Source organism: Pseudopodoces humilis, chromosome 26 (assembly GCF_049639895.1).
Source record: "Pseudopodoces humilis isolate 2021_Gansu_Grassland_sample_001 chromosome 26, ASM4963989v1, whole genome shotgun sequence".
Taxonomy (NCBI): domain Eukaryota; kingdom Metazoa; phylum Chordata; class Aves; order Passeriformes; family Paridae; genus Pseudopodoces; species Pseudopodoces humilis.
This window is the reverse complement of record NC_142225.1, coordinates 5,196,342-5,209,452: the sequence shown is the minus strand read 5'-3', so window position 1 is coordinate 5,209,452 and position 13,111 is coordinate 5,196,342. Positions and strand designations below refer to the sequence as shown.

Sequence of the window (13,111 nt, the reverse complement as noted above, 5' to 3'; positions counted from 1 at the left end):
CCAGATCCTGCTGAGTTTCCCAAATCCTGCTGGGTTTTCCAGATCCTGCTGAGTTTCCCAAATGCTGCTGGATTTTCCTCTTCTCCTTGCATACGGAAGCTGCTGGGGTGCTCAGCAGTGTTTGGGGTGAAGCCACTGTCCTGTCCCGGTTGGGATTTGCTCCCTGGTGGAGCAGAAGATTCCTGGGGGGAATTCACTTCCCTTTTTCCTGGTCCTGCAGGTGGAGCAGGAGCAGCTGGACAAGATCTGGCCCAAGCTGCGGGTGCTGGCGCGTTCCTCCCCTACGGACAAGCACACCCTGGTGAAAGGTGGGCACTGCCCCTCCCCAGGGGCTCATCCCTGGGGTTTTTCCAGCCTGATCCAGGCTGGGAGCTTTCCCTTGGGGTTTAATTCCTCGTTTCCACCGCAGGAATCATCGACAGCACCGTGGGTGACCAGAGGCAGGTGGTGGCCGTGACAGGAGACGGGACCAACGATGGCCCAGCCCTGAAGAAAGCAGATGTTGGGTTTGCCATGGTAGGGCCAGCCTGGGGGTTCTCCTTCGCTCCACGGGGTTATTCCACTGGAATTGCTTCCAGACCATGGAAACTTTTCCAAATCTACGCCACAGCCTAAAAACCCAAAAAGGAATTTTCTAAGGGTGTTGGATTTGAGTCTGAGCTGCACAGGACCGTGAGCAAGGGATTGGGAATTCCGTGGAAGTCCTGGTGTCTCTCCTGGATCCAGGAAAGCTGTGGGAGCCCCAGGATTTGGTTTTCCCTGCAGCTCTTCACCCCAGTTCCAGGCACGGTGCTGGATCAGGCTTTGGGAATTTATTTATGGTGGGAAACTCTGGTTTGATGTTTTTATCCTGTGTGAAAGGAGCAGTGAGATAAACCTGTTTTTAACAGGTTTGATGTGGATTAATTTCAGGGACATGAGCAGGAGCTGGGTGGGGAGGATGCACAGGCAGTTTTGAGCAAATGAAAAGATTTTTTGGGAAGTGTTTTTAGGAATGTGTTGAACATCCAAGTGCAATTCCAGAGCCTTTAGGATGAGCAGGGAAGGCTGTTCCCCTAAACCTGCAACAGGCAGGGATTTCCTGTTTGTGCTGGGATTGGGATCCGGGCAATCCGGGAAAACGCCAGGGAATGGGCTCCTTTTGGAATTCCTGCATGGAATTCCTGTAGGGTGAGCGCCTCGCTGTGCTGGCGCTGGGAAGCACAGCCCGACCTGGTTCCCTGGAGATGCTGCTGGAGAAATTTGGGAAGCTGTGGGGCCGTTCTCACCTCGGGGATGGGGCAGAAACCTCTGGGCTGGGCTCTCCCTCCTTCGGGATTCCAGCAGAGCTGCCCAGCCCGGGATGGAGCCATTCCCTGGCATGAGGAGGCAGCTGTTTTCCAGTTGTTTTCCAGCTGTTTTCCGGTTGTTTCCTGTCTGTTTTCCAGCCATTTCCCAGCTGTTTTCTGGCTTTTTTTCTGTTTCACAGCTGTTTTCCAGCTCTTTCCCCAGCTGTTTTCCAGCTGTTTCCTGTCTGTTTTCCCGTCTGTTTTCCAGTTGTTTTCCAGCTTTGTTCCAGCTGTTTCCCAGCTGTTTTCTGGCTGTTTCCTGTCTGTTTTCCAGCCATTTCCCAGCTGTTTTCTGGCTGTTTTCCAGCTGCTTCCTGACTTTCTTTCTGGCTGTTTCCCAGCTGTTTCCCAGCTTTTCTTCACCGTGGCTCTGTCTGGGATGTGCCCAGGGAAAGCTGGGCTGCCTCAGAGCCCGGCCTTGCCGATCACGGATCAGCAGCGGCTCCGTGGGCTTCTCCCGCTGGGAACATTCCTGGGAAGCAGCGGAGCCAGGCAGGCACCGTGACTCACCCCTGGCTCTGTCCCCCAGGGCATCGCGGGCACGGACGTGGCCAAGGAGGCCTCGGACATCATCCTGACCGACGACAACTTCACCAGCATCGTCAAGGCCGTCATGTGGGGCCGCAACGTCTACGACAGCATCTCCAAGTTCCTGCAGTTCCAGCTGACCGTCAACGTGGTGGCCGTCATCGTGGCCTTCACCGGCGCCTGCATCACCCAGGTGAGATCACCTGGCCAGGTGGGACACGGGGTCTTCACCACGGTGATCACCTCGTCACTTGGAGAGGAGGGGGATGAATGAACGTGTTGGATTTCAAAGGTTTAGTCTGGGGTGTTTTCCAGTGGAGCAGGAGGATAAATGTCTTGGTTTGAACAGGTTTCCAGTGGATTCTTTTCCAGTGGAGCAGAACAAACCTGTAGGATTTCACAGGTTTTCAGTGAGTTGTTCTTCACTGGAGAAGAAGAATAAATGTCTTGGTTTGAAGAGTTTTCCAGTGGATTCTTTTCCAGTGGAGCAGGAGAACAAACCTGTTGGATTTCACAGGTTTCCTCTGGGTTGTTTTTGCAGTGGAGCAGGAGATAAAACTGGTTGGATTTCGCAGGTTTTCAGTGAACTGTTCTTCACTGGAGAAGGAGAATAAATGGCTTGGTTTGAAGAGTTTTCATGTGGATTCTTTTCCAGTGGAGCAGGAGATTAAACTGGTTTGATTTCACAGGCTTTCAATGGATTGTTTCTCAGTGGAGCAGGAGAATAAATGTCTTGATTTTTAACAGATTTCCAGTGGGTTGTTTTGTAGTGGAGCAGGAAAACAAGTTTCATGGATTTAAGAGGTTTTCAGTGAGTTGTTCTTCACTGGAGGAGGAGAATAAATGTCTTGGTTTGAAGAGTTTTCCAGTGGATTCTTTTCCAGTGGAGCAGGAGAACAAACCTGTTGGATTTCACAGGTTTCCAGTGGGTTGTTCCTCACTGGAGCAGGAGAATACACAAACCCTTTGGATTTAGCAGGTTTCCCATGGATTGTTGGAGTTTAGGGATGTGACCAAGAGCCAGGGGTCGGGAGATGCCTTGTGAGGCCGTGCAGGGAGCTCGGAGCAAAGGAGAAATGTCTTGGGAGCGGTTTGGGAAAGTTTTAGAGATCCCAGAGCAATTCTGGGGTTGTTTTCATGAGGAGAGTGAAACAAAGAGGAAAGAAAAGGTTTATTTAGTTGATGTGACATGTTCTCCCACGCTTTACCTGCAGGACTCTCCCCTGGGGAGCTCAGGGCAAAGGAGAAACGTCTTGGGAATGTTTTAGGAAGGTGTTAATGATTCCAGACCAATTCTGGAGCTGTTCTCATGAGGAGAATGAAACAAGGAAGGGAAGAAGGGTTGATTTTGGTGGCTTGATGTGTTCTCCCCCTGCAGGACTCTCCGCTGAAGGCAGTGCAGGGAGCTCAGGGCAAAGGAGCAACGTTTGGGAATGTTTTATAAAGATCCCAGACCAATTCTGGAGCTGTTCTCTTGAGAAGAACGAAACAAGGAAGGGAAGAAGGGTTGATTTTGATGGCTTGATGTGTTCTCCCCCTGCAGGACTCTCCCCTGAAGGCGGTGCAGATGCTGTGGGTGAACCTGATCATGGACACCTTCGCCTCGCTGGCGCTGGCCACGGAGCCGCCGTCGGAGTCGCTGCTGCTGCGCAAACCCTACGGCCGCAACAAGCCGCTCATCTCCCGCACCATGATGAAGAACATCCTGGGCCACGCCGTCTACCAGCTCACCATCATCTTCACACTGCTCTTCGCCGGTGAGCACGCGGCTCCGGAGGGTGCTGGGGACAAGGGGAGAAGGGGGAAATAAAGGGGGAGGGAAAAATGGAAAAGGGAAGGGAAAGGAGAAAAGGAAAAGGAGTAAAGGGAAGGAGAGAAGGAAAAAAAGGAGAAGGAAGAAAAGGGGAAGGGAAGGGAAGAAAAGGGGAAGGGAAGGGAAGGGAAGGGAAGGGAAGGGAAGGGAAGGGAAGGGAAGGGAAGGGAAGGGAAGGGAAGGGAAGGGAAGGGAAGGGAAGGGAAGGGAAGGGAAGGGAAGGGAAGGGAAGGGAAGGGAAGGGAAGGGAAGGGAAGGGAAGGGAAGGGAAGGGAAGGGAAGGGAAGGGAAGGGAAGGGAAGGGAAGGGAAGGGAAGGGAAGGGAAGGGAAGGGAAGGGAAGGGAAGGGAAGGGGAGAAAAGGAAGGGGAGAAAAGGAAGGGGAGAAAAGGAAGGGGAGAAAAGAGGGAAAAAAAGAAGGAAAAGGGGAAAAGGGAAAGGAGAAAAAAGAAGGGAAAGGAGAAAAGGGAAAAAAGAAGGAAGAGGAAAGGGAAAGGAGCAAAGAAAAAGGAGAAAAGGAAAAGGGAAGGGGCAGAGTCCCCTCCCTGCACACAGCCCACCAGGGGCAGCCTTGCAGTCGCTGTCACAGTGCCCTCGTGCAGGACAGAGCTTTGTGAGTGGTGGCTGGGAAGCAGGGGCTGACCCAGAGAGAGATTTTTGCTCCTGGATGCACAGCTGGAGCTTTTCAGCACTTTTACGGATATTTAGGTTCAGTGGGGCTGGCAGAGGGTCAGGGCACCCTAATCCCACGCCCCCAGGATGGAGCAGAAGGAAGGAGCAGAAGGAAGGAGCAGGAGGAAGAAGCAGCATCTCATCCTCTGCTCTCTTCCCTTCCCCAAATCCCCTTTTTCCTGCGCAGGGGAGAAGTTTTTCGACATTGACAGCGGCCGGAACGCTCCCCTGCACTCTCCCCCCACCGAGCACTACACCATCGTCTTCAACACCTTCGTGATGATGCAGCTCTTCAACGAGATCAACGCCCGCAAGATCCACGGCGAGAGGAACGTCTTCGAGGGCATCTACCGCAACCCCATCTTCTGCGCCGTGGTGCTGGGCACCTTCACCGCCCAGGTGAGGCCGCGGGGCTGCCGGGGGCTGTCACACCCGGGCTCGGCTCTGTCCCCCTGCAGCGTCTTGGTGGCACAGGAACCACCCTGGATGTGCTCAAGGCTGGGGTGGGTGGAGATCAGAGCGACCTGAGCTGGTGGGAGGTGTCCCAGCGCATGGATCTGGGTGGGGTTTAAATCCCTTCCAGCCCAAAACATCCTGGGATTCCATGATTTGGGGTCTAGAGCGTGTTGGGAGGTGAATCTGGTGTTGCATGGAGTTCCTGGTCTGGGGGTGAAGTCCCTGCTCTTTTCTGGTGTTCCTCAGAATTTGCAATGTGGATATGAGGTCATTGCTCCTAAAATTCCCAGCCTGGATGTGAGGTCCCTGCTTCTTTTTGGTGTTCCTCAAAATTCCCAGCCTGGGTGTGAGGTTCCTCCTCCTTTCTGGTGTTCCTCAAAATTCCCAGCCTGGGTGTGAGGTTCCTGCTCCTTTCTGGTGTTCCTCAAAATTCCCAGCCTGGGTGTGAGGTTCCTGCTCCTTTCTGGTGTTCCTCAAAATTCCCAGCCTGGGTGTGAGGTTCCTCCTCCTTTCTGGTGTTCCTCAAAATTCCCAGCCTGGGTGTGAGGTTCCTCCTCCTTTCTGGTGTTCCTCAAAAATTGCAATGTGGATATGAGGTTCTTGCTCCTAAAATCCCCAGCCTGGATGTGAGGTCCCTGCTCCTTTCTGATTTCCCATAAACTTTCCAGTCTGGATGAGAAGTCTTTGCATCTCTCTGGTGTTCCAGAAAATTCCCAGCCTGGAATTGAGGGCCTTGCTCCTGCTGTAATCACAGGAAAGAGGGAAAAGTGTGGCCCAAGGGGACCTCTCCATGCCCTCAGAGCTGCCCAGGGTGTGACTCTTGTCTCCTGTGCCGCAGATCATCATCGTGGAGTTTGGTGGGAAGCCCTTCAGCTGCTCCGGGCTCACCCTGAGCCAGTGGTTCTGGTGCATTTTCATTGGAGTGGGAGAGCTCCTGTGGGGCCAGGTAAGGGCCAATCCCAAAATCCTGCCCCGTTCTCCCTGGATTTCCTCCAGGACGGCTCCTTAGGAAAAAGAGAAAAGGGAAAAAAAGAGAAGGAAAAGGAGAAAAGGGAAAGGAGAAAAAAGAAGGAAGAGGAAAGGGAAAGGAGAAAATAAAAAGGAGAAAAGGAAAAGGGAAGGGGCAGATATTTAGGAGGGGGCTGATGTCCCACCCCAGCAGCAGGAGAGGAGGTTGCTCAGCCCCACCCTGCTGCAGGTGTGACACACCCAGATGTGACAGTGACATCCCCCGCTGGCTCCCGACACCTCCCCGGGGCTGGTGGCACTGCCACGACCTCAGTCTAACTATCAGTATTATATTACATAAAAAATTATACATGAGTACCTAAGTTATAAATTATATAAAATATAATACATATAAAATATGTATAATAATATATATAATATATTATATATAATTATAATATTATATAAATTATATAAAATATAATACATATAAAATATGTGTAATAATATATAATATATAGTATACAATATATATTTATATTATTATATAATATATTAAAAATATAATGCATATAAAATATAATACAATATATATAAATAATTATATATATGATATAATGATATATAAATACTAAATATATAATAGTAAATAAATAATAATAAAATAAATAAGAAATAATAAATAAATAATAAAATATGTATAAATAATGATATATATGATATAATGTATAAATAATATATATAATAAATAAATTATAATAAACTAAATAAAAAATAAATAATAAATAGATAATAAATAATAAAAATATATAAATAATTATATATATGATATAAATAATAAATATATAATGATGAAGAAATAATAATAAAATAAATAATAAATAAATAAATGACTAAATAAATAAATAATGAACAATAATAAAATATATATAAATAATTATATATATATATATGTATGATATAATGATATATATATAAGTGATACACAACAGTAACAGCCGCTGCCATGTCCCCGAATGTCCCCAGCTGATCTCCACCGTCCCGACGAGCCACCTGAAGTTCCTGAAGGAGGCCGGGCACGGCATCACCAAGGAGGAGATCCCCGAGGAGGAGCTGCCCGAGGACGTGGACGAGATCGACCACGCGGAGATGGAGCTGCGGCGGGGGCAGATCCTGTGGTTCCGGGGGCTCAACAGGATCCAGACCCAGGTACTGGGGGGGCAGCGGGGCTGGGGGGGCTCTGCCTTCTCTGTCTCCTGTCTCTCCCTCTCCAGGATGCCATCGCCCCCCCAGGCCAGGCTTCCACTGTGCCTTCCCAGGGAACCTGGAAAACCTGGATTTTGGGATGGCTGGGGGGAGGCTGTTGTGCTGCAGATGCTGGGCAGTCCAGCAGGAGGCTGGAGGTGCTGCTGATGGTCAGCTCACAGCACGGGGGGCTGTGCGGGGTCCATGGAGCCCCCCAGGCTCTGCCGTGCTCTTGGTGGCTGCTGGGACGCTGTTCCCAGTGGGAATGTGCCCAGCAGGGACCTGTCAGACCCTCCCTGCTCTCGCTCCTTGTGCCACCCCTCTGTGCCAGCTCCACGCCCGGAGCTCTCAGCCCTGCGGCACAGGAGGGGAGAAAAACCTCTCAGCCTTGTTACATCAGTTGGTTTTCTCTGATGTTTTTCCCTGCTGTTTCCCTTTTTCCCCACCCCAAAAGGATGGGGTTTTTTTTTGCTCCCACCAAGCAGGGAGAGCTTTGTGCCCCTCACTTTCCTTGGAGGCCAGGGAAGGGCTGTCCCACGGAGGGAGGTCCTGGTGTCCCCGGGCACGAAGAGCTGCTGGGTCACCTTTGTTCCTCCTCCTTTCTGTCCCTGTGACAAACAGCCCGGGCACAGGGGCTGGGGCAGATTCCCTTTCCTTCTCCTCGGTGAGCTGTCCCCTCCACGGTGTCACCTCGGTGGCTTCGAGGTGAAGCTCAGCCTCGTGAGCACTGAGGGGCAGCCGGGCTTCTTGTGAGGGGTAACCAGTGTTTCACTCAGGTGAAAAACATGCTGGGAGCTTCCAGGATCTTCTGGAAGTGCTCCAGATGTGCTGGAAATCTGGGAGCTCTGAAGGGCTGTGGTGCCAGAGGTGCCCCTGGGGCTGAGCCTGGAGCTTCCCAGGTGTTTCCCTGTGGTGGAGCTGAGATGAGCTCTCGCCACGGGAGAAATGCTCCTGGGTGTTGGCACCTCCTGGCGCCTCTTTAGGGTCCAACCTGAGCACTGGGGGGGCTCCTGTCCCCACTTGGGGTGTCTGAACAGGGCACAGGGCTCTTCCCCCCAGGCCAGGGGAAAAGAGGGACAGCAGAGCAAGGCAGGAGCGAAGCCGTGTGTGAAACACCTCCAGAGCTGGGGCTGGAGGAGGTGTCCAAAAAGCACCACAAAGCGCCCAGGAAGCCACGGTGGCCATGCTGCTCAGTTCCTCAAGCCTTGGGACACATCCACAGGGCAGCCACCAGGATGCTGCATCCCCAGCGGCCCCCAGGCCTGGGAGAGGGGCTGGAACACCTCCTGCTGCCACGGGAGCTGTGGAGAACCCACGGAGCGGTCCCACAGGGCTGAGGCACCAGCAGCCCTTTCACACCGGCTGCCCGCTCGCACCTCTGCCCATCCTCTCTGCCTCTTTCTGCTCCTCCTGCAGATTTTCGGGATAACCCCAGGTGTTTCCTCTGCTGCTGCCTCCCACCACAGCCTTTTTCCCGGTGGGGGGATCAACCCCGCTGCTCTCGCTGCCGTGGGAAGGGCAGAGCCGGGCGTTCTCTCTCTGCTCCCCCCCTCCAGCACCACCAGCAAAACCCCCCGTGGGTTTCGGGGAGCCTGGGGTGGGCTGGGGGGGGTGCTCTCTCCTCCTTCCTCCTCCTCTTCCTCGCCTCTCCATCCTCCTCCTTCCTTTCTGTGTGTGTGTCTGCCCTCCCTGCTCCCGCCCACCCCCCTCTCCCTGTCCCTGTCCCTGTCCCTGTCCCTGTCCCTGGCCGGGCGTTGCTATCTCACTCTCTGGTTCTTTGCAGATGGACGTAGTTTACACATTCCAGACCGGCGCCTCCTCTTTGCAGGGAGCCCTCAGGAGACAGCCTTCCATCGTGAGCCAGCACCACGATGTAAAAAATGTTTCTAGCCCAACCCATGTAGCTCTTTCCTCCGTCAATTCCACTCCCACCACTTCTGCTGTTGCTGCTGCTGCTGCATCTCCTCCTGCGGGCAGTGAGTGATGGTCTATTACAATGCATGACTTCTAATAACCACAGAGAGCACCTGCACCCACCTAACCCCGCCTGTTCTCGCTCCCTCTCAGCCTTGACTTGCACACTCAGTTCCTAACCTGAAGGATGGGGCGGGAAAACCGTTCAAAACCCCAGTTTTTATGCTGTTAACAAAGTTACGAACCTTTCTGGTCCTTTCCCACCCCGTTCCTTGTTGTTTTCCTCCAGTTTTACCTCTTCTCCTCCTTTGCAGGGCTGGTGTTTGAGTCCACCCTCCTGAGGGCGGGCAAAAATTGGCGGTTCTTGCTCAAAAAACCCCCGAGTTCACAAGCATTGCTGGGAGAAGGGCAAGGCTGAGCCCAAATCCTGCCAGTTCTTTCCACTGCCCAGCCCTGGGACACCCCAGGGACGGGCAGAGGCGTTGCTTGAAATCTCTTTTGGAGGCAGAGTGGCCACTGGGACTGTCCCCAGGGCTGGCTGAGCCACGGGGAGGAGGGACAGGCAGGATTTGCTCCTGCCATGGGTGCTGCCTGTGGAAAACCCTGCCTGTGGCTCAGCTGGTGACACCTCGGGGCTGCTGTCCCCCTCTCTGTCCCCACCTGGGGACTTGCATGGCCTGGGGACAGAGCTGAGCCATCCCTGTGCTGCCCTGGGGACATCCCAGGGCTCTGTGGGGACATCCCAGGGCTCTGTGGGGACATCCCCTGGCTCTGTGGGGACATCCCCGGGGCTCTGCTGGTGCCCAGGGCAGCCAGAGGATGCTCGGTGCCCACCTTGCTCTGCACACTCTGGATCTTGGGGTGTGCAGACACCGCTCTGCATGGAAGCAGGCACGGAAAACAATTCCTGCTGGATCCCGGTGGGAATGCTGGGTGCTAGATCTGGGTTTCCAGACCCCAAAAAAAGCCCTTTCTGTGTGTGTGTGTTCATCGTGGGCTGCTCTGCACACGCCGGGGATCCCGGGGTGTGCAGACACACAACTGTGCATGGGAACGGGCATGGAAAACAATTCCTGCTGGGTATCAACGGGAATGCTGGATCCTGGCTTTCCAGACCCCCCAAAAAAAGGCCCTGTCTGATGTCAAACCCCTCTGTGTGTGGGTTGTTGGGGCTGGTGAGCACGTGGATTCTGTCTGCAGGCTGGGAGCAGGGAATGTGTCTCTGCTGGATAATTGGCTTTTTTATTGCACAGTCACTTATCCCCGTTCTCTGATTAGAGAAATACCCTCGGTGACTTTCTGGAGAGCTTTCAGGCTCCGCTGTTTATGCACTGTGGGGGAGGAGAGAGAATTTGGGATAATTTTGTTTTCTCTCTGTTTAGCTGACTCTGAGGCTGGCAGCTGATTGAGTTTAACCCCAGCGATTCTGGAGCAGCACAGCTGCCTCCTGCTCCCGCCTGCATCTGGGAAAACCTCCAGGATTTTCTAATGGAATCAAATCTGCTTAGAGCAGCCCAGAGCAGAGGGGTTGGTGGGGGGGGATGAGACCAAAATGCAGCTTTTTTGCAGTCTGTGGATCCGTGTTTTCCCCATTTTGCAGCGAGGGGTTAGAAAACTTGGATAGAGTCGTGCAAACTTCTCCAGGAGCTAACCCAGGTCTCCAAATCTTCCCGCTGTTTTCTTGCCTGGATTTCTCTCGTTTCCCTCTGCTGCTTCCCTCTCTCCCAAAGCTCCTCTTCCCTCCACGCAGATCCGTGGTGCCTCCCCTCCCGTGGATGAGTTTTTCCAGGGCTGGATTTGCTGTGTCCCTCCTGGAATTGCTGGAGAGCTCTCGGGAATGATGTTCAGGTTCTGCAGAGCCGAGCTGCTCCCACTGGGAATTCTGCCCTGGACTGATGGAGCTGGGCAGAGCCAGGGGATGTAATTCCCGTGGGGCACGTGGAGGTTTCACGGGAATGAATTCCAAGCCTGGAGGTTGCATTTGAAGTTTCCAGGTGGAGAGGAGGCGGGAGCCGGCTGTGGGAGGGAGGGAGGGGCGGCTCCAGCCTGGAATTCAGCTTTGCTGGCACTGCCTGGCTCATTCAGAACACATTTCCTCGCTGTTCCCTTCCCTTGACGAGGGAACAGCTGAATTCTTCTCGCAGCAGGCGATGGAGGATGGAGGAAAATCTGAGGGAAGCTGCAGCAGGAGCTCCTTGAGGGGGCTGAGCAGGAGACTGAGCACAAATTCCCTGGAATTGCTCCAGGGAGCTTTCCCTGCTGCTCCCAGCAGTGCTGGACAAATCTCCAGTGCTCTGGAGGTGATTCCTTGGGAGAGGAGATCTGGTCCCACATGAGCTGCTCCTAAACCTGAGTTTGTAGGTGCCATCCCCTCCTGGCCCTGGCAGTCCCTGGGCTCTCCTTGGCCACCACCTCGTGGCCCTGGCAGTCCCTGGGCTCTCCTTGGCTTGCTTGGATTCGTTGTCCTTGGCTCAGCTGGTTTTTTGGGGGTCAGGACTTGCTGTTCTCGAGTCGTTGCTGATGTGACAGATCCTCAGTGGCCTCGGTGGTGTCCTGTGCATTCACCTGAATTGATCCCAGGGTTACCAGCGCACAAATCCAGCTCTGAATTGCTTCCCAGCTCCCTCCAATTCCCGTTTTTCCAGGCCAGCGGTGCTCCAGCACTGGGGATACCCAGCCCATGCCATCCCCTGTGCTCCAGCTCGGGTGTGTGGCCCTGCTCCCTGTGCAGGAGCTCCTGGGGCTGCTTCCAGCTGGGATGAGCCGATCCCGTGCTGGGAAATGCCTCCTGATCCTGAGCCAGGTGCAAAACACACGTGGAAAGGCGTCCTTGGTGAGAGGGGGCAGGGAGAACTTCCAGGGTTCCAGGCACAAGGAAGGAATTCCCTGCTCTGGTTTTGTGGGATCAGAGATCCTCAGGAGGTTTTGGGCTGTGCTGGGGGGGGTGAATTCCCAGCTGGAGGAGTGCCACACCCAGGGACAGTGTCAATAAAGGGAATTGAAATAAAAGGACAGTTTAAATAAAGGGAGTTTAAACAAAGGGACAGTTTAGCCCAGCCCATCTCAGCAGGGTTTGGGGTGAGGTCTCTGCTCCCCCAGCACACCTGCAGCCCACAGAGGTGGCAGAACACCCACAGCTCCTCATTTCCCTCTCACCAAGGGGATTTCGGGATCGTTCCCCCTCCAGCTCCCTCAGCGGGGAGGATTCCCACAGGGATGCTGCTCCCCCGCCGTTTTTGTGGGATCTCCTCCCTTTTGGGGCGCAGTTTCAGCCACGGGGACGTCCTGGGAGCAGGCAGTGGATGTTCCTCAGGGGTGGGGAGCACTGGAGGCAGCTGAGGAAGAGCAGAGCTCCTTCCACAGGGCAGGAGATGGAGCACAACGACTGAAATTGAGCCTTTCCTGGTGCTTCCAGCGCTGCTGGAAAATCTTCAGGGCTCTGGAGGTGATTCCATGGGACAGCAGATCTCCTGTCCCTCATGAGCTCTTCCGAGGCTTCTGTGGAGCTTCCCTAAAATCCCCGCAGAGCTGGGATTGTCACCCACCTGATCCAAAATCCGTGAGCTGGAAGGGCGTGAGGCTGGAATTGCAGAGGATCAGGAGGGAGCAGGGAATCCACCGCCAGGCGTGTTCCCAGAGCTCTCCCTTCCAGTGCAGCCATCCCCTGGTGCTCCAAAACAGGCTCTGGATCTCCTGCTTGAGCCTGGATTTTGGTGGAGCCGCCCCAGGGGCCTCCCAGGATTGTGTGTGCCTTTAGAATATCCAACAGAATGTGAGTTGGCTCCCAGCTCCATCAAATTCCCATTTTTCCGTGCCAGCGGAGCTGCCTTTGGAAACCACTGGGAAGGACCCAGAGCTCCAGCAGTGTGGGGAAACCCACAGAGAGCTGGACCCGGTTCCCTCCTCACGGCACCCTTGCGCTTCCCACGGGCTCCCAAAAAGCTGGAGACGCCTTTGGGCAGCCCCATTCCTTTCCAGAGGTGTAGGATCGACCCTGCCCAACCCCACTGACGGCTCCCACGGTAGAGTTTGCCCCGCTGTTTGCCTAACCCACCTCTTTTTGGAGCCGTAGTTGCCCCCACCTCGTTGTCCTCGTGTCTGTCCACCCCGAGGCGCGCGCGCACACACACACCGACTTAACGAGCGACTAATTAACGCATTTTTGGCTTCCATCCATCCAGACCCGTGATGTTGGGGTGGTGGTTTTG

General features: G+C 53.8%; 1 protein-coding gene across 13 annotated transcripts in view; it reads left to right on the top strand.

The window, feature by feature from the left end:
* The window catches only part of ATP2B4 (ATPase plasma membrane Ca2+ transporting 4), a 56,615-nt gene that overhangs the window by 38,336 nt on the left and 5,168 nt on the right, over positions 1-13,111 (top strand). For 8 of the 13 annotated variants that reach the window (XM_014258154.2, XM_088067050.1, XM_014258153.2 and 5 more), the window contains 8 exons: positions 221-308; positions 410-516; positions 1,858-2,049; positions 3,400-3,613; positions 4,528-4,739; positions 5,635-5,742; positions 6,771-6,953; positions 8,773-8,862. In XM_014258154.2, the coding sequence (XP_014113629.1) occupies positions 221-308; positions 410-516; positions 1,858-2,049; positions 3,400-3,613; positions 4,528-4,739; positions 5,635-5,742; positions 6,771-6,953; positions 8,773-8,862 (1,194 nt within the window). Of the gene's footprint in view, positions 1-220; positions 309-409; positions 517-1,857; positions 2,050-3,399; positions 3,614-4,527; positions 4,740-5,634; positions 5,743-6,770; positions 6,954-8,772; positions 8,974-13,111 lie in introns of those variants that run through there. The other 5 variants (XM_014258158.2, XM_014258157.2, XM_014258156.2 and 2 more) reach the window with 3 other exon arrangements.